Genomic DNA, 25,760 nt, shown 5'->3' on the forward strand with positions numbered 1-25,760 from the left:
GGGCTGAGCTGGCTGGGTGCCATTTTAAGCAGCCCCTCTCTGAAGCCAGCCCTTTCGCGCCGCTCATCTTCCCTCCATCGCCGCCCTCGGCCAGAGAATGAAGCTCACTCTGCCTACACACGAGAAGCAGGAATAGCGATGGCGGCAGCCCCTGGGAAGGTAAGCACAGCGGCTGGTGGGGAGGACTATTTGCCCCCCCTTGCCTCTTCTTCCAGCTCCCCCCCCCCAGTACCGCTTCCCCAGACCACCACAAGGTCTGAGGGACAGTGCACTGGCCCGTGGCTAAAATTTTTTGCTGACCCCTAGTATAAACAGTGTGAAGGAAAGCCTGCCGGAAAGCTCAGAGACAATGCAGGTTATCTGGGGACACCTGAGGCTGAAGGGCAAGTATTGGCCCATCGGCCTTGATCTGCTGGTCTGCGTGGCACAGATCATATACTTCAGCCCAACTTCAAAAATGGAGAGATGGAAAGAATTTCTTCCGGTGTTTGGCTAGAGCTGGAGTACATTCCACATTGGAACACAAACTTTATACTTTCATAATCAAGAGGAATGCAAACTTCCTATCCTGTGTACTTTCCCAAACGTGTTAGGGCTGCCAAGATCAGAAGCATGACTAAGTGAATGGTAGTTCTGCTTTCAGCAGCTTGAGGATGCTTCATGGGGCTTTAAAACAAGCCTTTTAAAAAATGCTTTCCTTCTATTAATAGCTGCATTAACTAGTGGCACAATGATGTTTGGGAAGGTAAGTGGGCTGAAGTCTTTTTGGATGGGACTGAAGTTAGATTCAAGCCTCCATCACTCTTATTGAAGGGAAGGAATGCTTGGGTTTCAGCATGCCTGGTCATTTTGGCACACAGATGTGGCTACCTTCATTCTACCATGGTCCCTCGAGTGTCCACAGTAGATTAAGCAGGTCTACTTCTTCAGTACAGCGGTACCTCGGGTTACATACGCTTCAGGTTACATACGCTTCAGGTTAAAGACACCGCTAACCCAGAAATAGTGCTTCAAGTTAAGAACTTTGCTTCAGGATGAGAACAGAAACCGTGCCCCGGCAGTGCGGCAGCAGCAGGAGGCCCCATTAGCTAAAGTGGTGCTTCAGGTTAAGAACCGTTTCAGGTTAAGAATGGACCTCCGGAACAAATTAAGTACTTAACCCGAGGTACCACTGTATCTGAAGAAGTGTGCATGCACATGAAAGCTCATACCAATAACTAACTTAGTTGGTCTCTAAGGTGCTACTGGAAGGAATTTTTTTATTTTGCTTCGACTACGGCAGACCAACACAGCTACCTACCTGTAACCAGGTCTACATGGATAGCTTTGCTGCAGGAAGCAGGAAATGCAACCTGCTATTTCCAGGGAAATTTCCCTTTTATGGGCCTTTTTAATTTTTGCTTCATCTGAGCAGGATCCGGCAAGCTGCAGCAATCAAGGCAGTGATGTCTTGGCATACAGACAGCTCCATGAAATAAGTAGCTAACCACTTCTCTTAGGCAACTCAGATTTTAATGTGGCAAGTAATGAGAGCATATTTAATTTTCAAATAGCACTGGACTTACTATCTCTTTGCTGAGCATAGCCTTTGGATCATCGATGCTGCCTTTAAGAAGATGGCAGGCAGACAGCATCTTTTCACTCAATTCATATCTGAAGGAGGGGAAAAAAGAGGTTATGTTTAGACGACACACTTTCTGGCATTTGTGTTTGGAGCGGGGGGGGGAGGGGATGAAAAAATAGGATGCTTTTTATCAACTGCTGCAATTTGGAATTTTTTAGGGCAGCAGAAGACAGTGGAGGTACTCTGAGAAAGAAGAACAGTGGCATGAACTGACTTTATATCAAGGAAGGTGGTAAGATGCCTTACGCATTTTATTCTAAACTTCCGAAAAGTATCCTCAAAGATCAATGCCTAAAATATCTCCCCAACCTCTTAAAGCCCCTCCAATTAGTGTAAAGGCCAGTGCTTTTTACACACACACACACACACACACACACACACACACGTGTGTGTGTGTGTGTGTGTGTGTGTGTGTGTATATATATATATATATATATGAGTACAGTGGTACCTCGGGTTACATACTCTTCAGGTTACATACTCTTCAGGTTACAGACTTCGCTAACCCAGAAATATTACCTCGGGTTAAGAACTTTGCTTCAGGATGAGAACAGAAATTGTGGTCCGGTGGCGCAGCAGCAGCAGGAGGCCTCATTAACTAAAGTGGTGCTTCAGGTTAAGAACAGTTTCAGGTTAAGTACGGACCTCTGGAACGAATTAAGTACTTAACCTGAGGTACCACTGTACTCTCATTTTCCTAATATTGAAATATTGCCCCTCAACGAGGCCAAACTTAGATTCACAAAAGGTTTAGGGGTATGCGTCCCCCCAGAAAAAAAAGCACTGGTAAAGGCTGTATAGAATCAGCAGGTGTGTACAAAGCCTTCGTACTTGAAAGTCCTTATGCAGCGTCACTGTTTAGAGGACTGAAGTCAAGCAGGTAGATACAGGAGCTATCGTGCAATACGTGTGAAGACCCCTCCAATGCAACAAGAAATCTGGCTGCCTGAACCTATGGATGGCTTGCTTCAATGTATGTTACTTATGAACATGGGAAGCTGCCTTGCACAGTGGAACCTTGGTTCCCGAACGGCTTAATTGCTGAACAAATCGGCTCCCAAACGCTGCAAACCCGGAAGTAAGTTTTCCGGTTTGAGAATGTTTTTCCAAGGCCAAATGTCCGACGTGACTTGAGTGCAGGGAGCTCATGCAGCCAATCGGAAGCCATGCCTTGGTTTTCGAACCGTTTCGGGAGTCAAACAGACTCCTGGATCGGATTAAGTTCGAGAACCAAGGTTCCACTGTACTGAGTCAGACCTTTAATTCATCTAGTTCAATATTGTCTTCGCTGACTGTCAACAGCTCTCCAGGAACTGAGACAGCTCTACTTGGAGACACCAGGGATCGAACCTGCGACCTTCTGAATGGAAAACAGCTGCTCTACCCTAGAGCCACGGTCATGCCATGACATATTATGTTACGTTGCAAGCATCTCTGGCAAGATGCACTTGAAGTCATTCAGGTCGCCATTGTACAATCGTGCCAGAGACTAATTTGCAAAGGATGTTTGTGTCACGAAGGACAGGATTGTCAATTATCCTGGAGCAATCATCTATTATTTCCAGCTTTATGATTCTAAACTGCAATACATTTGAATTATGCCATCTAATCAAGCGGTGGATGTTTAATTAATAGTAATGATGCAAACATTATTGAGTGGCATCTGATTAAACGGCACTCATCACTAAATAAATATGCATTGTTTGATGGCTACTGAAATATCAACCTTTGATTTCTGCCATTATTGTGCTACCATTTCTGCCATTTATTTAAGTCTCTTGACACACTCTTAACTCTACATGTTAGCAATGTTTCCCCCCCAACTCAACGGGTGTTTCATTTTGGCTCTCATTTGTAAACGATATTTCTCGCTTAAGTTTATTCATTATGTAAGAAATAATAAAAACACATACAGTACTGCCTACAATGCAAAGCACAGTGTGTGTTTGAATCCTATTTATTAGAGGTGCAAACAAATTGTGGGACAGCAACTTAACATTCATAGAGTTTGGGTTTAATAGACCACACTCAGCATATTTCTCAGTCTAGAAAGATTAGTAGACATATCCAGACTTCAGAAGGAGGAATTACACAGGAAACCTAGGAGCCAGCGTTAGAAGAGGAAGAATCTTGTGGCTATGAACACAGTTTTGGATGGAGGCAGCTGTGTAGTCCTCCTATCTGCCCTTTGTCCAATGACCAGGTAGATTAAATATCCTTAAAAAGTACATGATTTTAACAGGTCTATAAAAGAAATTGGAAGGACTTACAAGGGGGCTTGAGGTATCCCTGGTTGACCCCTCTTTTTTATTGTACTGGGGAACAGGTCTTATGGGGAGGGGGAAATAAGAGATGTACAACTGGTATAAATTCCAGATACAGCAACTTGAAAGTACAGAGAAGTGAAATTATTATTTTGGATTTGATATCCCGCCTTTCACTCCCCTTAAGGAGTCTCAAAGTGGCTAACATTCTCCTTTCCCTTCCTCCTCCACAACAAACACTCTGTGAGGTGAGTGAGGCTGAGAGACTTCAGAGAAGTGTGACTGGCCCAAGGTCACCCAGCAGCTGCATGTGGAAGAGCGGAGACGCGAACCCAGTTCACCAGATTACAAGTCTACCGCTCTTAACCACTACACCACACTGGCTCTCTCTTCAAATAATGCTTTGAAAATTCCTCAGAAATATAAAAAGAGATTGCAGTGACTGCTGCTCTGAATATTAAGCAAAACACAAAGCAGGAATTAGCTTCCGGGTTCCGAAAATAAGTCTTATGTTCAACTTGGCCCCCAAAGCTTAGGCTGTAGACAACTACCAATGGTCAGAATTGGGGTCTAGTTTCCCTAGACACATAACATTTTAGAATGCGTAAATGACAACGGTACCTCTCACGGATTTCCACTTTCTCCATCTCTGCCTCTTGAACCTCCACCATTTCTTCCACCCTGGCAGACTTAACATCTCCAGTTTTTATCTCCTGCTGTCCTTCCACCGCAAGCAAACTCCCATTCTCTTCAATTTGAGCATATTCGTTCCCGACACACTCATCATCTGACTCAGATGACGAACTCTCTTCTGAACTGGAATCGTCACTCGATGTTGTTTCATACCTACACATGACAAAATTCAGTTGTCTATCGATGCTGCGTATAAATTCATTTCATTTAATAAGCAGCTTATTAAAAATGTCGCTTATTTCATTTCACTTAAGTAGCTGCGAGATCCCAGTTGTTCACAGATTACATTTATGGAGGAGGAATAAACTATGTCCAGAAAAGTCTGGTGGCTTCTCTCCAAAAGGCTCAAAAGTGAAGATTTGTAGTAAAGCACTGTCTAGTAGAGGAGAAATCAAGCACCAGAATGGTAGGGGCAAACAGACGTTACTCAATGCTAACAAAACTACAGTACGACAACAAATCTAACTTTCTAAAAACCTGACTGGTTCATGCAAATACCGTGTGACCCCATGAAGATTACAACATTTCAGCGTTAATAGCTGTTTTGTATACAGTGCCATTTCCAATTGTTCTTGTGAATTGGTCTTGTCAGAAGGCAGGAACGTTGCAGAAAATCCAATTTGTTTTTATGAAAAGGAAGACAGGCTGAAAGTGGGCAAGTCTACTAGACACATGGCAAATTGACAGCTGTGTTCAGTTAATCTGAAAGACCATAAAACCGGAAAATTCATGGGCATTTAGTGTAAAAGGTGTTAGCCAATGAGAACCCTGCAGACCAGGAAGTGGCCAGGCCAAATATGAGGTCGCTGAGTGGGTACTCGCTGGGTGGCAGACTTTAGTATAAGGCTATGAGAGGAATTTTCTCTCCTGTCACATCCTTAAGTTTTCACTAGCTGTGATCTACTATCAGTAGCACAATATTACGTTGTCTGCTTAATACATTAGAGAAGTTTTGCTACAAGAGAATATAATATTTTTTAATGTCTTAAAGTACACAATGCAAGATCCACACTCCACTTCTCTCCCCTGAAGAGGAGAAGCACAAAGCCTTGAAAGAGTTGAATTTTATTATTTTATTTTAAAAAGGAAAAAGAGAGAAGGCTTATGAAATGGTGTGGAATTGCTAAAATGGAACAGGATATTCTTCTTCCTGACCATAGTGTGGGGGGGCACGAATGTCACAGTGGGGAAAAGGAGCAAAGTGCAGCCACATTCTAGGCAGCTCTCATTCCCGACATCATAAAAAGCTAGTTGTGGAAAGAAGCACGTCACTGTTTGAGGGCTAGAAAAGTGGGGATTTGCATGCAGCGGAAACTGTACACAGCAGAGAAACACATGGAACCCACAAAACAAAGCGGAACTATTTCACGGAAAGCTAGTCCTTAGGTTGTCATATCGTGAAGTCTCCTTTTGTTTTTATAATGGACATTACAGTCGTACCTCAGAAGTCGAATGGAATTTGTTCCGGAAGCCCATTTGACTTCCAAAATGTTTGGAAACCAAGGCACCACTTCCGATTGGCTGCAGGAAGCTCCTGTAGCCAATCGGAAGCTGCAGAACTCACGCTGGATGTTCAGGTTCCCAAAAACATTCGCAAACTGGAGCACTTACTTCCAGGTTTGCAGCGTTTGGGAGCCAAAACGTTTGAGTCGCAAGGTGTTTGACTTCCAAGGTATGACTGTAGTCGGTTTTGCTTATATGACTTTAAAAAGGAAGCAGCTTATTTCAGACCTGGAACTCCTTACCCTCCATTAATCCCAACAAACTGCAGGTTCTTCTTCCCATTCTCTTCCTTTTTCCCATCCTTTTTCTTCATGATGGACTTCAACATGCCCTCATTTGCACATACTGGGAGAGAGAGAGAGAGAGCCACAAGAACTCATTTAAGTAAAGTTTTCACATCCCTATGTGTGCTGCTGTTTCAGATCTTAAAGCCAAGCTGCTCTGGTTCACCTACAGATTTAAGATGTACCGGTGTGGTTAAAAGGTAAAGGGACCCCTGACTGTTAGGTCCAGTCGCAGATGACTCTGGGGTTGCGGTGCTCATCTCACTTTATTGGCCGAGGGAGCCGGCGTACAGCTTCCGGGTCATGTGGCCAGCATGACTAAGCTGCTTCTGGCAAAACCGTTTACCTTCCCACCGGAGTGGTACCTATTTATCTACTTGCACTTGATGCACTTTTGAACTGCTAGGTTGGCAGGAGCTGGGACCCAGCAATGGGAGCTCACCCCGTCACGGGGATTCGAACCACCGACCTTCCAGTCGGCAAGCCCTAGGCTCTGTGGTTTAACCCAGAGCGCCACCCGTGTCCCACTTGTGTGGTTCTAAGCACATAAAGTTGGGTCCCAATGAATAATGCACCGGAAATTAGCCCTCCCCTGACCCCTCTTCCCCTTTCCCAGCCTTTGGATTATTTATTTATAAAAAAAATCTGTATACTGCAATTTCACCAAAAAATAAAAAAAAAATAAAAAGAAAGCAAAGCGGTTTGAAACAATTATAATACAACAAAAACCAAACAAAAATTGAAACAGATCACCAGCTAGTTATTACCTAAAACTTTTTTTCTGAACTGTTTGCATAAGCCTGGCGGAAAACATGTAAAAGGGGATTCAAAAGGGATTTAGAAGTATGAGACACAAGTGTTTTTAGAGCTTACTTTGAAATACAGTCGAACCTTGGAAGTCCGTTCTGGAAGTCCGTTCAACTTCCAAAACGTTTGGAAACCAAAGCATGGCTTCTGATTGGCTGCAGGAAGCTCCTGCAGCCAATCGGAAGCACCATCGGATGTTCGGCTTCCCAAAAAACGTTCGGAAACCGGAACACTCAACTTCCAGTTTTCCATCGTTTGGGAACCAAAACGTTCAGCAACTAAGCCATTCGAGATCCAAGGTACAACTGTATACATTTCCTTCGTGTTGTAAGAGACAGGTGTCATTATATTTGGGTTGCTGAGATATTTATATTGTCTGCAACAATAGAATCGCAGAGTTGTAAGGGACTTTGTGGAATATGCAGCTGCCCCAAACTTTGCATTATCAGCGTCATCCTCTAACCAAATGGGCATGGAGCAAGGGTATAATTCTATTATGAATTACATTTCTCCTGCTTGAATTAATGACATTTTCCCTAAAAGAGTTCCACTTGAGAGTGGTGCACGAAGAAGCCATAATGGCCAGATATGTTTATTTACAAACTAACAAGAGCACAAATAACAACAAAGCAAAAAAGAAATAAAGCAATAATAAATAAATTACCATAAAGCCCAGAGGCCAGCTGGTCATCTGTAAGATTAATTGGAGACATGGTGCTGTCTTGGGAGGGTGAGGCTGTCCGGTCCGGTCCTGCTCCCACTAGGGTGGTCTTCTCCTTGCTTATTGTCCCCATCTCCTGACCCAGTTTCAGCACTTGGGAGCTTGAAACTAAATGAGAACTACCAGGGTGGCCACGAGGAACGTGCAACAAATTGTCCGCTGTTAGCAAAGAAAGGAGTGGATTACTGAACCATGAAAGCTTCTGGCTTAATGTTTCTGTTATACAGTGGTCCCTTGGTTCTCAAACGCCTTGGTACTCAAACAACTTGGAACCCAAACACTGCAAACCCGGAAGGAAGTGTTCCAGTTTGCAAACCTTTTTTGGAAGCCGAACGTGCTTCGTTTTGAGTGACACACTTCCGTTTTGAGTGTTACGCTGAGGTCTGTCGGTTTTTGCTATTTATTTTGCATTTTTGTGGCTCCTTTTTTGTTTTATTTATGTGACTGTGTGGAACCCAGTTCAGCTACTGATGGATTGTGAGACTGCAGTACATTGTTTATTGCTTTCATTTTATGGATCAATTGTCTCATTAAATAGTAAAATTCATGTTAAATTGCTGTTTTGGGGTTTGTTTTTAAAAGTCTGGAACGGATTAATCCACTTTGCATTACTTTCTATGGGAAAGCGCGCCTTGATATTGGAACACTTTGGTTTTGGAACGGACTTCCAGAACGGATTAAGTTTGAGAACCAAGGGACCACTGTACTCAATTTCTAGTATTTTGTTATAATTGGAAATACCTCAAATATCCACAATGCACAACAGTTTGCTCCTGTTTGTGCTCGCTTGGCCTCTTCTACATTGAAACCAACTTCTTAAACATGCTCACATTTCACTGGATGCCAGGAATAGACACCTCCCCCTCTTGCATCCTGGTCACAGAGGCTGTGGCAGTAGTAGTAATAATAATAATAATAATAATTTTATTATTTCTACCCTGCCCATCTGGCTGGGTTTCCCCAGCCACTCTGGGCTGCTTACAGCATATATTGAAACATAATAAAACATCAGACATTAAAGACTTCCCAATACAGGGCTGCCTTTAGATGTCTTCTAAAAGCTGTGCAATTCTTTATCTCCTTGACATCTGATGGGAGGGCATTCCACAGGGTGGGCGCCCCTACCAAGAAGGCCCTCTGCCTGGTTCCCTGTAAATAAGTCCAGTGAAATAACTTCAAATGTTATCTGTAAAACAATTTGAACAGATAACACCTGAAGTTATTTCACTGGACTTATTTAATTTTTTAAAAAATTACCATTTTGCTTTGCTTTTCAGAATTCAAGGACATCAGTTTTTACTTGTATAAAAAGGCGCTGCTGTTCAATGACCACACGCAAAAAGTTAATAATAAACAGTCCCTCCCATGGGGTAAATCTAACATCTGGAAATGAAGCTGGTTACTTCTATATCTCACACCTCTATCCTCCAGAGAAAAAGATGGTCTTGGACTTTCTGCAACAAGGTAGCTGCCAAAATAGGGGGTGGAGTATTCATTTATTTTATTTAAAGCATTTATTAGTCATGACTCAGAGTGCTTACAAAGCGAGACATAAAATGTAGCATTTTTTTTAAAGGGACAATGGCCCTTCAGCATATTGAGAATAAATTATTTCTAGTTTCTTCCAATAAATGTGGAGTCTTTGCGGAACACCATTAAAAGCTAAGCTTTGAAAGCCGACTGATTCATGACAGCAAAATGCATCCAATGAAATGTGGAAGGATACAAATTCCAAGTTTTAAGAGCTCTTCCTGGAAGATGCTGTAGGCAGCTGGGAGAAGCTGGAATGGACTTCTGCCTTTTCTTCTTCCTCTCCCCCAAGAAATGGCCCAGTAAAATCCAGCGTCTTTCAAAATGTGCTTTTCCTTCTGGGAAACCGTGATGTTTTTGTTTTTCTTATTATTATCCTGGTACATCGCCTATACACACATTAAACAACTGCAAATATTTAACAAGATGTTTCCATTGTGGTGGTTTCCAAGAAGGAAAGGGGGGGGGGGAACGTTTTGAAAGATACAGGACTGTTGTTGCAAAACAAGGCCAACTCTCAAAGGCTGCATGAGACTTGGTCTGACACATGGAACTACTATTACTTAACGCATTAAGAGACTAGGCTGCCATTCATTTTAAGGCCTCTAAATATTTTAAGCTGGAGGTCTGTGCGGAAAATATTTTCTTTAAAAAAACAAGCAGCAATGTAGCCCTCAATAGCCACTATATGGCACGCTTGAATAAAAACAAATAGTGGAAACCTGTGTGACTTCCCACACCAATTTTAAAAGTTACTTTGTGTAAGTAAAATGATCAAATCCCTTTCGTAAATCAATTAAGGGCTTCTAAAATCAAAAGCAGTGGGAAAAGTCAGCAAATTTAATTATACTATTAATTAAATTAAATTTAATTAATTAAATTATAGTAGAACCAGCGAGAGCAATGAGCCTCATGTCACTCATGTTTATTAATTTCAACGGATCTACGTAGAGTATAAATTTGTTGGCTAACACCCAGCAGGTTTAGCTTCTGCTAAAATAAAGGCTTAATTTCATGTAAGTGTCTAGGACCTAGTTCTCTCTAAAGTGGGAAACCTACATCTATCATAAACAGCCACTTAAAACTTTTATTTTTTTTTTAAAAAAGATTCCTGCAAATTGGACAAAGAGAAGATTGTACCTGCGATGGGGATTTTCTGAATGGAAAAGCATTTGAGCTAAGTGAGCCCCTACCGGCAGCCTGAAGCTGTAAGGCCCAGGCCTTACAGAGAACATAAGACTAGGGGATTAGGTGCAATGGTGCAAATTCATTGTTAAATAATGGAGGGCTGGGATAATGGTCAGCGTATGATGGCTGTTCAGAGAAATCACTTTAAAAAGACCAGACCACCATAGGGAGGTACAAAATCTGGACACGTCCCATTAAGACACTAATAATTACAGGTCACACAGATAATTGTATGCATAATAGCCAGCATCCCTAGGACATCTGGCCATAGTACAGAGGACAGGAGAAGCAGTGTAATGACAGACCTGCCTTTATCTGCAGGTAAGCAACACTGAGAAACAGAATTAGTTATGACGAATCAAAAGTATAAAGGCAGTGGGAGCAAACGTCCCTAGTCTGCAAAATGTTCACAGAAATGAGACAACTGTGCTAATAGCTGTTCTACTCTATAAAATACCTCTGGCCGTAATTTTAGAAGCACTTCCTGCCATTAAGAGGGGTCTGAGCTCTTAAGATCTTGAACTATATAAAGGTTAAATTCCCAGGAAACAGGACAGACGATTATCCAGTCACTGGGTATTTTTAGGCATTTTAGGTATTCAAGCACTGACACTGCTTTTATCTATTCACTGCAATCTAAGACTGGCATCTCCTCCCCAATCCTTTCAGTCCTGGAAAGGCAAGTCATGACATAAGCAGTTTGGTGAGAGCGACTCGTGCCCCTCCTTTTAAGGCACCAGCAACCTTTAAGCAAACGAGAAAGCCCCCTCCAGCATACCTGCTGCCGAAGTTCTCTCCGCACACTGCTTCGACATATCCAAGTTGCGCAGTTCCTCGGTGCTTGCATACTTCATGACGCTGTTGATGGAGGACAGAGTGCTGATGAGCTGGGAATTAATAGAGCCGATCTGTGAGTGGGGCTGTCCAAACGCATCAGCTAACTCAGAATAGTTTTCAGCAAGTAGCATCTGCTGCTCTTGAACGAGCTTCTGGACCCGTTCGATGTAATGATCCAAGCCGGTCTTCATCTCAGGCTGAGAAAATGGGCTGTCCAGCCCAAGGTTCCCCCAGTCAGAAACAGAGTCATCTCCAACACCAATGCTTCTCGTGCCAGGCGGCGCTACAGACACCGGAGGAGGACCACAGGCAATATTTCTCATTTTCAGGCCCACTAGATAGTTCTCGTTAATACTGATCTGCCCCACGCCACAGTCTTTGGTCTTTGTTAGGGAGGGTTTGTCAAAGCTGGCCGTGCTAGAAAGCACTGTCCCCACGCCAATGGAGCGAGTTTTAGCCGCCGTATTTACATCCTTGACCCTTCCATCTCCTATAGCGACTGTCCTCATCTCAACAATCACAGTGTTTGTCTGCTTATCGTAAGTGCTCAGGAAAGTGTTGGTGCCAGAATCCGTCAAGGGAGCTACGTCCGTGTTGGTGAACTGGTCAGCTTGTTCTAACACTGTGTTGGTTCCCTGGGTCGCCGTACGAGGCACCGCCATGACTCCAGTATCTGCCTTGCAAGCAGGTTCCGTGTTGGTGCTACGGGAAACGGCCTTGCTTGCTGGGCAGACTGTTTGGACGGGAGAGTCTCCGCAGCCTATGGACCGAACTTCCTTGATTTTCAGCTCCGTCTTGCGCAGGCTTAATCTGTCCACGGATTCCTCCGTATTGACCCCCGTTTCGCAAACGGACCTTTCCGTGCCCACACCCTTGTCGCACATCTCAAGAGAGCTCCCCGTGCACCGATCACACATTTCTTTTCTCTCCTTCACAATCCACCAATTCATAGGCACATCTGGGCCCGCAGCTGAACTGTGCGATTGAGGCCTGCACAATACTCCAACGCTGCTCATCTGCAGATGGCTCCCCACGCATGAATCAACCACATCCACGTGACCTCCCACCATTTGGTCTTTTGTTTGTACGACTGCTTCCACCGCTCTGCTGAAGACAAGGGGCTGCGCCATCATCGCCTTGTCCATTTTCTTCCTTGATCCAGCTGCCTGGAGCTCATGCTTTAATTTGGTCATCTCTCTGTCGTGAGTCGTTTCCCTCAGCTGAACTTCCAGCCGGTAGATCTTATCTTTGAGGGCTTCGATGGTCTGATGCTGGAGCTCTAGTTCCCTCTCTGCCTCTGTAGGCAGGCCAAGCATCCCCTCCGTCACCCCGACGCTCGAATCTTTAGTCTTCTGCTCTGTTCCTACGGCTACATCCCTGCACTTTATCAAAGCTCTGTTGTACACAACAACGTCGTTCATGTTCTCCTCTGTGCCCACGGCAACCGATCTGCTCTCTTTCGCTGCACTCGCTCGGTTCACTCGCAGGTTAGATGGAACGTCGTAGCTGCTGTCCTGGATCTTCTTCTCCAGGGCTTGCATTTCAGCAGTCAACTGCCTGAACTCTTCCACCCTCTCTGAGCTATGTTCCACGCTCCCCATGTCTTCCTCACAGTCTATATAGAGTTCGCCACCCCCTCTGGCCGGAGAGAGGGGCTTCCACTGCTCCGCATTTCCTGCGCTATAAGATCTCTTTCTGAAATGGCCTGCGTCGTTCTGGTTGACGACCCTTTGGCTTTTGAGCTTCTCCACCATCTGCCTTTTCTCCTCCTGCAACACCGAAATCTTAACCTGGAGCACAGGGATAGTCTTGACTTGCTCCTCAAGCTCCTTGAGGCGCTTGAGGGCAATGGCCATTTGTTCCCTGATGTGTTGCAGGTGCACCGGGCTGACGTTAGTCACCGGTGTCGATATCCCTGAGCTCAAGGGGCTGTGGCGGATGGAGCTCCCTAGAGAGGATGCAAGATAAAGATTATATTCCCCATTGCCCTGGTATCCGTTCTGAAACTGCTGAGACATCTGGTTGTGGCCGCTGGACCCCACAAAGGAAGGGAGGGAACTTGTGGAGCCCATGGCTCCAAAACTGGAAAGCCTCGGCCTCCGAGATTCTCCTGGAACTGCCTGCATCGCCATCTTCTCCTGCTCCAATCTCCTCCGTGTTTCCATAAGAGTTTTCGTAACGCGGAGGTTGTGGCGAGGCGGCTGTGGCGAAGGAGGCCGGAGCTGTTTGCTTTCAGGGATAGTTAGGAAACTTGGAGAGGCTTCAAAGGACAAGGACGGTCTTGGGGCGGCGGCTGCTGGGCTTCGTGCTGCAAAGAGCGAAGACGGATGTTTGTTTTCATCACTGTTGGACGAAGACAGAGATTCATTGGATGTCCATCCGCTGTATTGGCCAGAGGTATTTCTGCCAGCTGCAAAAGGTGGCGTCACTTTCTGCTTTTTCTGGATGTTCAGTTTCTTAATAGTATTTCCCTTCTGTATATCCTCCACATACTTGAGAAAATCCAAATCAAGCTGGTAACCGTAAGGTGTTTCCACAAAATAGGGGTCCTTCTGATTTCTGTCATCCTCCCCATTCAGAGCATTTTCATCTTTTTCTAAAAGAAGGAAACACACACATTAAGCATAAAATCCTACATAAGAGGGTTTGTTTGTTTTGGAAAATTATAAGCATTCTACTCAGACAGCAGAATCAGTGTTCCACACTGGAAAATCTATTGCATGTCTCTTGATTAAATTTTTAGCATGCACACATTTTCCTTTTAAGACTGCGTCAGCAGAATTTTAAACCACAAAGCAGGTGGGTACATTTCTCATAGGCTTTACATAAAGCTGTATTTTTTAAAAAGAAACAACAAGACCCTGTTAATACCATGAAGCAATACTTTAAAAAGGAATTCTGTATTTCTACGACATCCCCAGTATAGTTTCCATGTGAAGTTCAACTATTTGATATGCTGCAGTGTTGTGCAAGGGAATTCAATACATCTCAGAGCTCTTCCTAAGGGCTACTTCCCAAAAAAACCCCAAACCTCTCTTGGTTTACAAATGCTAAAAACAGACAAAGTTATTTGGATTTCAAAACAAGATAGTCCAAAGGAGGAGGAGCTCCCTAGCACATTCATCTCTGATTGTTCATGCAACCTATTTTATATTCCTATACGGTGCAGAGTCAACACACTGAGAACTATGCAGGCAGACCATTTCCAGAGCAGTCTAAAATATCTCAGATGAAAGAGAAACTGTCAGCTCAGATGTCATGACAGCCCAGCTTCCTGGAGACACGGGAGAGGCATGTCGCACCAAAGCAATCTAAATAAAACTGCAGCAGATCTGCCGAGCTTCTGCAGGAAGGATATTTATGCCTAGGGTGGCTCTGCAACCTGCTTCCCACTCTCAAACACAGAAACGCAGCAAGAACTTCAGAGCAAAGCCTTCATTTACATCAGCTTGAAGTTTCTCTTTCCGTCCCTCCACGCTTCTGTTCAAAGTCTAAACCGGCCTCGCTCTATTTCCTGCAATCGCAGCTCCGTACGTCACGCAAGCTATTTTGCCTGCGAAATCCCTGCCTCCCAACTTTCTCATTCTTCAGCCCTTAAAGGGAAAAAGTACTTGGCATTTATATAAATACAGCAAAACAGAGCACAAACGTTTCATAGGCTGAGCTTCTTCCAATGAGTTCATCAGCTCAGATCTGGAAGGGGGAGAAGCTTTTCATTTCTCTACTCCTTTCCAGCACAGATTTCTCTCTCTTTATTGCAGCAGATACCTCTTAAAAAGGCTCACAATTCCCACTTTTTTCATTAACATTTCTTCAGATTTGAGGTTTTGCTGTTGTTGCGCTTTTTCAGTTTCTCCTTAAGAAATAGTTTGTGTTCATAATGTTTAGGAAGCTAAGTGTATATTAAGCCCTCTAAAATCATGAAATACATGAACCATTCTTTGATATCTTAATGCGAGCTGTTGAAAAAACAAAAATGACTCTGCACACCAATGATCCTTAAAAAAAGACACAAAAGTGGCTGCATCATATGCCATATCTCCTGTTTGTGTTTGTGTGTAGGGAAAGCTAGTTTATACACACCTTTTAGAAGGCAGCCCTGTTAGAGGGAGGTTTTAATGATTGATGTTTTCATTATGTTTTTAGATATGGTGTAAGCTGCCCAGAGTGGCTGGGGAAACCCAGACAGGCAGGGTATTATTATTATTATTATTATTATTATTATTATTATTATTTTACACATCACTTGGGAAGACAGGCGAATTAAGGTCAATGTCCTGGAAGAAGCAAAGATCACCAGTGTCAAAGCAATGATTCTTCAACATCAACTTTGTTGGAGTGGTCATGTTGTACGGGTGCCTGATTATTGCCTTCCAAAGCAACTATTCTATTCCCAACCTATGAATGGAAAGTGTAATGCTGGTGGTCAACAAAAGAGGTTTAAAGACTCTCTCAAGGTAAATCTTAAAAAATGTAGTAACAACAACAACAACAACAACAACAACTGGGAAACACTGGCCTGCGAGAGCTCTAGTTGGAGAACAGCCTTCACCAAAGGTGTCATGGGCTTTGAAGACACTCGAACTCAGGACGCAAGGAAGAAATGTGCTAAGAGGAAGGCACACTTGGCAAACCCTCACTGTGATCAGCTCCTGCCCAGAAACCAATGTCCCCACTGTGGAAGGACATGTGGATCCAGAATTGGCCTCCACAGTCACTTATGGACTCATTGTTAAAACCGTGTTTAAGGAAGACATGTCCACAGGTGGCACAACAGTGTACATTGCCCATCCCTGGCACACACACTGTGTGTACTCTTGTAGAAAGAGTATTTGCAGATAGCAGCTCACGGAACACATACGGTACATATCCTTAATACTGTTTTTGTTTGTTCGTTTGTTTTTAAGACAGGTTTTAAAGCAGTGGTTTCTGTGTGAGGCACAAGTGCCAAGCAGGAATTTTGAGAACAAAGTGTCTAAAGAAGCAAGAAATAATAACATATCCTGAATTCATACAAGTTTGACTCCCCTCCCTCACCAGCAAAAAAAAAAACAAAAAAAAAAAACACCTTGAACAATTTAAAACATTAAGAAAGGCGGGTGGGGTGGGGGGAATACTCACAAATAAATACATAATCAGATATCCCTCTAATAATCACCTTCTAATATTGGAAGTCAGGTGGTGAGTGTCAACCAAAATGGAGCCCAAAGGGGGACTGGCTGGGGGGGGGGGATATTAAATAATAAATCTAGACATGCTCACCTGTGTCCTATGAGATAAAACACAATAATGTTTCTATAAAAGCGGAAATGTTTCATGAATATCACCGTAAAGCAAAGCCGGCTGGCCAACTTACGCAAATAGATTTATTTGCATTCTGAAGAGGGTCAAACAGTTCCCCAACCAGCTGTTTCTTTGTTGGTCTAACCAGCAAAACTGCATTCTGGCCAGTAACCAGGACCTTTACCGCACACCCAGAAAATCTTCCCAAGGCAGCTTCATCTGCTTCCAGGTTTTTGTCGGTCTCTGGATACAAGGCCATCAGCTCCTCCCTACCATACTAGCACCTGATGGAGAACCTGTGGCCTCACAAGGGGTGGGTGAAGGATGACAATTATTATTATTATTATTATTATTATTATTATTATTATTATTAATTATTATTATTATTACCCCCGTCTATCTGGCTGGGTTTCCCCAGTCACTCTGGACAGCTCCCAACAGAATATTGAAAACACGATAAAACATCAAACATTAAAAACTTCCCTAAACAGGGTTGTCTTCAGTTTTCTAAAAGTCAGATAGTTGTTTATTTCCTGGGAGGGCATTCCAAAGGGAGGGAGCCACCACCAAGAAGGGCCTGTGATGAAAGTGTATTAAAAGAAAATAACCACCAGAATCACCACCTCATCCTTCCAAATCCAGCCCTTAAAGATGTTAGGGGAGGAGCTAAGAATTTGAACTCAAGTCACTTGCGCAGTATTAAAAGGATATGCTCCCTGGGCTGGGTTGCCACTTAATCCAATCGCCTCCACCCTCAGCCACTACCGCGGTGCCCAAGGATTGCCCACAAGAAGATAGCAGGTGTCAGATGCTGCTGGTGGTTGCTCGTGAGTAACCAGGCAGGACTCTGACCTGGCTTTTACAGGTTTTATTGTGCAAACTATTTACAGTGCAGATCCACAAAGTTCATGTCCTTCTTAGTCACTTGCAGAATCCGGGAGTGGCCCCTTCCGGCTTCTCCCCCAACATAAGAACTTTGACACCCCAAACCTCCACCTCCTTGCATTTCACCCCTCTGCGCAAGCTGGGTGACGGAAGTGGCGTGCATCCCTCCTAGCCTGCCTGGCTAGGTGCTCTCAGCAGCATCCTTGAGCCCTTTCCTCGCTTGGCTGACCCCTTCCCTCTCTTCTCCACTGGAGGTGTGGCTTTTCCCACCAATGGAAGAGGAACTGCTCCTCAGGAGTTTCGGAGGCTCCCTGTATCCCAACGGCCCCTCTGCCTCCCTTCCCTGTTCCGATGGCAGTTCCCTGGCATCCGGCAGTTACTTGACCAAGCTAGAGAGGTTTGGACTCTGGCCTTGACTAGAGGACAATGTCCCCAATGCACCTTGCAAAATTGTGCCCTGTGGGACTGTTGAGTGTCAACGTCCACAAACGCAACCCTGTGGGCACGGAGGGGAACAGAAGAGACACGAAAAAGAGGGACGACTTCGTTTCTTTCCAAATGGCTTCCTTTGTTCAGCCTAAGAAGCCCCGCTTTTAATTAACAGAGACACACCTGGGGGCTCCAAAGTAGCTCTTAAGCGCATGTTTTTCCATTCAAAGGTGATGAAGAGATCAAAGCACTTGGGGGCCCCCCATCGTGTCATCTTGACATGAGCCCCCCCCCAATGCTTTGGTTTCTTAAGGGACATGCGCTGTCAGATCGCAAGTAATGTAATGTCAATTTCTAGAGGAGGTTAATCAACGGTTACATTTCAAAAGATCTAATCTTAAGGAAAGAACCATACTGTATAATTAAGATTGGCAAATTTTAAATTTAACTTTAAATTTATACAATTTATAACTCCGTCGCATATGCTATACAAAAAGCAGATACTCCTGCAATATTATTCCAGTTCTGGGACTCCTGGGCACTTTTCTTCCCAGGTCCGAAGTATTTTAGGTTATCGAACAACCTTCCTTTATGCTTGAACTGCTGGCAACTTCTCCTGACCTGGAGCAATTTTGGTGCAATGATTGTCAAGTTCTATTTCACTGTTTGCTTTGCTTAAGCACTTAAAAGACCATAAAACGGCCTCTTTCCCTCCTACTTAGGGGGTTATTTTTAGCTTCTACCATATTAGGATTAGCCGTACTTGTTATTTTCTTGGAAGGATGCAAACATGGGCTCAGAGATTTCAAGTGCTGAAACTGTGACCGTAGGTACTGAGAGCAAAGAGTTGTCCTGAATGCAGGCATAATAAGCAGTATACCAACATTATGGGATGGAGGGAGGGAGAGAGGAATAGATTCTGCAGCTCTGACAGGGCTCCTCTCAGTTCCTAATATGTAAAATTGTTCTCTGAGATATTTGCAAAAAAGTCCAAAAAGTACTCGCGATAAAGATTAAGTGAGATGTCATTAAAGGTTGGTTTCCCCCTGCAGTGTATGGAGATTTCTCATATATTTATTCTGTAGAACTTTGGGGTAGGATGTAATTTGGGTTTTTGATTTTTAGTTTTAAGTAGATGAGAGATCTTGCTGTTTCTAAATTTACCTTAAATTGTATTTTTGTGCTGCCTGTTTTTTCTTTTTCTTTTAAGAATTGTTTTATCCTCTGAGTGCCATCTTGGGGGGTCTGAAGGCAGCACAAAATAAATTTATGACATTAATACTCACTTTCCCCCTTCCCCAAACAAGAAAAATCTATTGCTTACATGTAGGCAAGGGAAGGTGTGAAATAGCCGGTACAGAACTTCCTCTGCTTGGCAAAACCAAACAGTCACAGGTAGATATTGGAGTGATCGTTCTGTGATATTATGGCAGCAGAAAAAGCTGTATTGTAACTTTTGAATAAATTGAAACTTTTGTTTTAAAAAAAGGTGCCCAATCAAATAAGGCATAACTGTAAAAATCATGCTCATTTGGCTAGTATATCTGAGGTAATAACAATCATCACTCCTTTAACTTTTTTGCATATTCAAACAAAGCACTGCCCTTGAGTGTGCAAAAATCTCAAAGAAAATGGGTAGGTCTCTTTAGTTAGATGTTTGACATTGATGCATTCTTATCTGAAAGTGCTTCTGGAGTGCCAGTCGCAAAATAATTGTGTGTGTGTGTGTGTGTGTGTGTGTGTGTAATAACTATGTTCTGGGAGCCTTTTTGGCTGAAGAGAGGGGTACAAATCCTTTCAATAAATAAATAAAACGAGCCGTGTGGCGTAATGCAAAGAGAGCCATTCCTAAGATAGCCTTATGCTTTCTGTAGGAAGTCCGCTATCTCCTGCTTGTCTTGTTTGTGGAGAACACACAATACTGATCTTACACACACACGCTACTGCTGTCTATTAGCAACAGAGAACATTCCTCAGTACCAGGAAAAGTATGCAAAGGTAGACACTCCACACTGACTCTCATCAGTTGCTTACAAGGTTCCTTCACATTTTGCCCGACAACATTCTTTCTAGGAGAGCCACAGACTTGCTTTTAAAAAAGAAGAAAGCAAGCTCAGAGCCTTGGGCACCTGCCCAGGGAAACACCAGCAAAATGCTCTGCAGGCTCCACAATGCCCCTGGGCACTGGGTTGGCAATCCCTGGTCTAGAGGCACTATTTCGGAGAGGATTAATGAAAAGAAACACACATTGTTCTCACAGTTCTGCATTGCTGAAGCCTTGAGACCTGGCTAGCCACTCTGACTCAGACAAATTTGCCTTCTCTGCTTGCAGAAGACAGAAATCTGGTCAGTACCAACTCTTCAAAGTTCTCAAAACTCTCGCTTTGGCTGGGCCATCAAGAATTGAAAACGGCTTGCTCCGGATGAGTGAACCAAGATTCATTGTATACCTTGAGGGAAACCTTGACAGTGAGTAAATTCAACCAGTGTACAAGAGCAGCTCTGAAGGAGACCTTAAAACCATCACCTTCCTCCCTCATGGAAACAAACCACAGGAATGGAGCAGGCATGGCAAGGGAATATAAGCCTTCCAGAAAACCAAACATTCCCAAGACGACAACAACTTCTTCCTGGGAAACATGGATGTGTCAAGGACTTCACTCAAACACATTTTGTTGGGAGTCCTGTGCTGGATTTTGTATTCCAAAGAGAGGGGAAAGAGTTTTGTATGAACAGGCAATAAGTTTGCAATGTGCTCACAAATGATAAGGGGCACCGAAGTATTCCAGACGTACAATCACATTTGGTTAATTGCATTCCTGTTGAGTGTTCAGAGTCCTGGGCCGCTGCATTTGAGCACCTACTTATGCCAATAACAAGGTCAGTAATTTTATAATTTCAGAAAATACTCCTCTCCCAACCCCTTTCCCCCTTAGGGTGAACAAACACTCCCAGCTCAGGCTTAGCTATGTCGAAAATGCTTGGTAATTTACAACACAAGCTATTCATTATCGAAGCAATTGCCTGAAAACAACTTAGTTTAAAAAAAAAAGAAAATATATCCAACTTGTTCCCTAGGTTAAGATAGCTCACTCTGCTCAGTTAAACTTGATTTAAAGAACATACTATCTCCTAACATGCTATAATGCCAGAGGCAAAGAAAATATAAACTTCAAGAATGCCTCAGAACAGAAGCACTGAGATGTTTCGCTTAGAGGTACCCATCATCTCTCACATACCTTGCTATGTCCAAGCAGAAACGGCACATTAAAGTTGAGAATTAACTCTTTTAAAAAAAAAAAAGTACACGAACATGCAAACATTCATTTAGAGGATGGAAGTTGTGTTAAGTGAGGGGAAAACAGGCTAAAAACAGAGACACGCTCGGCTGTTGCAGAGGTAAATTGGAAATAGGCACTCTCCTATGGCCATTAGTCTAACAGAGTTACTTTGTCCGAGAGAACAGTGCTATCTTTATGTTAAAAGTAAAAGCAAGCAGCCAGCATAGGTAGGAGCAGATAATTCGGGGGGGGGGGGGGAGGGCAATGAAACAACAGAAGTTACGAACTTACATTCCCTAAAATTTAAGTCGTTCATTCCCCCACCCCCAATCTGCCAGCGTTACTTACTTATTCCGTGAAGAGCAGAAAGTTGCCGTGTGTTTTCCTTGCAGGAAGTTTGGCTTGAGGCAGACTTTCCTTAGCTTTGCAGGGAATATGTGCTTCTGACACATAAGCAGGCAAGGAGCCCAAGGCTCGCTGCGGAGAATTTATTTATACTCATTTGGAATTTCCTGACAAAATTCTCCCCTGCCTGCCAGGCTCGGCTAATGGAGCTCCACGGCGCAACCTCTCCCGGCTTGTGCAACATCATTTGCTGCACCGTCAAAACGTAGACGGCCGCTGCTCAGAAGGAGCTGGATTTCAGAAAAACAGCTCTATGGCAGGAGGTCGCATCATGTGAACCATGAAAAGTTGCACTCCTCTGATCATGTAGAACAAGCCAAATCAAACAAGAGGGGAAGAAAAGGCAGAGGGACTCCTCTCGCCCTCCTCATTCCTTCCCCTTTTGACCCCACCTCCCATCGCAGGCAAAGAAAGGTTCGCGGAAATAATACGGTCAGGATAATTGTCTCCCTTGTAACCATACCACAGGCTGCTTTCAAATATTCCTGGTTTCCTTTGCCACATGCAGTCTGTTTTTGCTCGCTTTTGTCCAGCCCAGCTTGCAATTTGGAGGCTAAAAATAAAAGCTTTATTCCGCCTGGGAGGCAGGCAAAAATATTTTGCTGGAGGATGTGGCCAAAAATTTGACAAGTGCGCTTTCTAAAGGGGAGAGGGAAATTTGTCCGAAATAAAAAGACAACCTTCCCAGAGCTACTATATCAAAAAGGCTTCCCTGAACATGCATTTTTTTTAGTTTTCAAACATTACATTATCAATCTAACCGTGTGCCCAGGCCCAGATACCCGACATTCACAGCACCATAACAAATCAATTTCTGGAAAATGTCAACTAAATCTCTTCCATCTTTTCGCCGATATTGCAGATTAGGAAAATATTAACTGATTTGTTTTGTTTTTAGTAGATAATTTCCAGTGTAGGTCAGCTGTTGAGAGAGTCCAAAGTGTAATGGCTTCGAGAGATACCCTTATCTCGAGGAAAGTATCAGAATTTGGAAATACGTTTTAGTGACTTTGGTTTCAACTGTTTGCAAAGGAACATTGTGCTCTACACCAAACTCCCGCAGTCAGAAAGAGGGTTCAGGGGTGCAACACAGTTTCACAAGATCAAGGCCCCCCCCCAACCGTTTCCAAATGATCTGCCAAGAGCTCTGCAGCAACAGCAGCACATTTCTGCACAAACTCCAAGGGTTTAAAGTGGAAATGACCAACGGCGTTGGCATGTTGGCATGACCAACAGCATTCACATCTCTCCGTCTGAATCAACTCCCACTCTGGGCAGCTTCCAACAAAATATTAAAATACAATGATTCATTAAATATTAAAAGCTTCCCTAAACAGGGCTGCCTTCAGAAGTCTTCCAAAAGTTAGATACTTGTTTATTTCTTTGACATCCGATGGGAGGGCATTCCACAGGGAGGGTGCCACCACCAAGAAGGCCCTCTGCCTGCTTCCCTGTACTTCTTGCAGGGAGGGAACCAACGCCAGAAGGCCCTCGGAGATGGACCGCAGTGTCCAGGTTGAACGATGGGGGTGGAGACGCTCCTTCAGGTCTACTGGGCCGAGGCCGTTTAGGGCTTTCAAGGTCAGCACCAACACTTTGAATTGTGCTCGGAAACATACTGGGAGCCAATGTAGGTCTTTCAGGACCGGTGTTATGTGGTCTCGGCAGCCTCCCCCAGTCACCAGTCTAGCTGCCACATTCTGGATTAGTTGTAGTTTCTGGATCACCTTCAAAGTTAGCCCCACGTAGAATGCATGGCATTATTCCAAGTGGGAGATAACCAGAGCATGCACCACTCTGGCAAGACAGTCTGCGGGCAGGTAGGGTCTCATCCTGCGTACCAGATGGAGCTGGTAGACAGCTGCCCTGGACACAGAATTGACCTGCGCCTCCATGGACAGCGCTGAGTCCAAAATGACTCCCAGGCTGCGCACCTGGTCCTTCAAGGGCACAGTTGCCCCATTCAGGACCAGGGAGTCCCCCACACCCGCCTGCCCCCTGTCCCCCAGAAACAGTGCTTCTGTCTTGTCAGGATTCAACCTCAATCCTGAATCAATGGTGTAGCTGGCAAACCAGCTGGCGCTGGTAATAAGCCCCTCAGGCTACAATCTGTGACTAGAGGAGCAAGCTGGGTCCCTCAGGGCACAAATCTGGTCCTTTAGGGAGTGAACAATCGCACTCAGAACCGCCATTTTCCTGGCCAACCCGTTTGCTGTGTTTCCTGTCCTAGTCACCTGTTTCTTATCTGGTTTAAGCTCATTTCCACTATTGCTGTCCATAATTCATTTCAAATAGTTCTTCAAAAATGTTGCTGCTCCACTTGGATCTGATGACAAGGAGAAAAAGCGCTGGCGTCACCAGGAAACTCCATGCTCCTAGACTGCAGCTCCCAGTCCTTTTTAAGGCAAGTATTTTCTCATTTCAAATATTTATGAATCATACACAAGGCAGTAAAAATATTAGAAGGGGCCAGATGAAATTATTTTTCCAGAAATATTTACTGAAATAAAAGATACTTCAAAATCCATACAATATCTGCGTTTAAAAGCTTGGGAGACCAAACTCAACTTGAGGAGCTCCTTAGAACGAGTCTGTTGAAAACTGCTTCTCAGAAAAGGCCACAATGGTACAATACTCTAGCCTGAAAATGGTACTAAATGGTTGATGGTACTGAAAGAACCAAGAATCTTTTTCTCTGTATTGGCCAGCTGGCTGGGCAACCAAAGCAGTTCCTGTACTAAAACAAAAATATTCAAAAAATATCCACCGCATTGCTCCCAATCATCTGTTTAGCCTTCTGTATTTTATCTGTGTTGTTTTAATTTGTGTAAACCACCTTGAGTCCTAATCTGGGGGAAAAGAGGAGTGTTGTTGCAGTTTTTGTTGATAGAATGAGAGTAACAACTATATTATATATAAAGTTAGGGAGGAAATCAGGTCATTTCTTAGCCAGATGATTATTAAAGTCAATTCATATAGATCACGTCTTTTTATTTTCAATCTTCTGGGGTCCTGGTTTTGCTCTTAGCCTTTAGGAGTGAGCACTAGGCAGCCAGGTCACCACATCCTGATACCATTCAAAACAAAAGCAAGGGGAGCAAATAGTTCTTTAGGACAGAAAATCTAATATGTTTGCAATAAACAGAGCGGACCCTGTCAATTCTGCCAAAGGGAGAAGGTTTTCCAAAGCAGAAGACAAACACAGCAGTGAAAACACTCTCTTTGCCATCTTCCATAAAGTCTAATAAGGGACACATTTCTGGGAACATGCCCACTGGGAAACTGTTGAGAGAGAGATTCACAGCACACTTTGAGTGAGATTTCTTCTTTTGCCCACTCATGGCTCTTAGAACAGAACCCTAAACCTGCATATATGGCAAAGGGCCTTTCAAGTGAAATACAGTGGTACCTTGGTTCTCAAACACCTCGGTTCCCAAATGCCAAAAGCCCAGAAGTGTTTTTGGTTTCTGAACGTTTTTCAGAAGTCGAATGTCTGATGTGTCTGGGGCGCCTGCACCAATCAGAAGCTGCACCTTGGTTTTCGAACATTTCAGAAGTCAAACGAACTTCCGGAACAGATTAAGTCAGATTAAGTTTGGTCCTTTTGTTTTTGCTATTTATTTTGCATTTTTGTTTTTGAGGCTTTTTCGGTTCATTTGTTTTTGTGACTGTGTGGAACCCAGTTCAGCTACTTATTGACTGATTGTGCGACTGTGGAAATGGATAAAAGACCCCCAGCCAAACAATGACCAACATCAGTGCAGGTAAGAATTTTTTAAAAAAATTTTTTTTAGTCATCTACAATACTGTCTTATTTATTTTATAGTACAGTACATTGATCATTGCTTTCATTTTATGGATCAATGATCTCGATGGAGAGTAAAATTCATGTTAAATTGCTGTTTTAGGGGTTGTTTTTAAAAGTCTGGAATGGATTAATCCATTCTGCATTACTTTCTATGGGAAAGCACGCCTTGGTTTTGGAACGCTTTGGTTTTGGAACGGACTTCGGGAACGGATTAAGTT

At 43.6% G+C, this 25,760-nt stretch overlaps 1 protein-coding gene across 1 annotated transcript in view; it reads right to left on the reverse strand.

Moving 5' to 3' along the window:
* The window catches only part of KANK1 (KN motif and ankyrin repeat domains 1), a 118,545-nt gene that overhangs the window by 10,095 nt on the left and 82,690 nt on the right, over positions 1-25,760 (reverse strand). Inside the window, exons 3-7 of the mRNA XM_080987711.1 lie at positions 11,393-14,047; positions 7,840-8,055; positions 6,327-6,429; positions 4,510-4,734; positions 1,566-1,653 (exon numbers count right to left, since the gene is read on the reverse strand). Of these exons, the coding sequence (XP_080843837.1) occupies positions 1,566-1,653; positions 4,510-4,734; positions 6,327-6,429; positions 7,840-8,055; positions 11,393-14,047 (3,287 nt within the window). The remainder of the gene's footprint in view (positions 1-1,565; positions 1,654-4,509; positions 4,735-6,326; positions 6,430-7,839; positions 8,056-11,392; positions 14,048-25,760) is intronic.

This window comes from Podarcis pityusensis, assembly GCF_964106645.2.
Source record: "Podarcis pityusensis genome assembly, chromosome: 17".
In the NCBI taxonomy this organism is placed as follows: Eukaryota; Metazoa; Chordata; class Lepidosauria; order Squamata; family Lacertidae; genus Podarcis; species Podarcis pityusensis.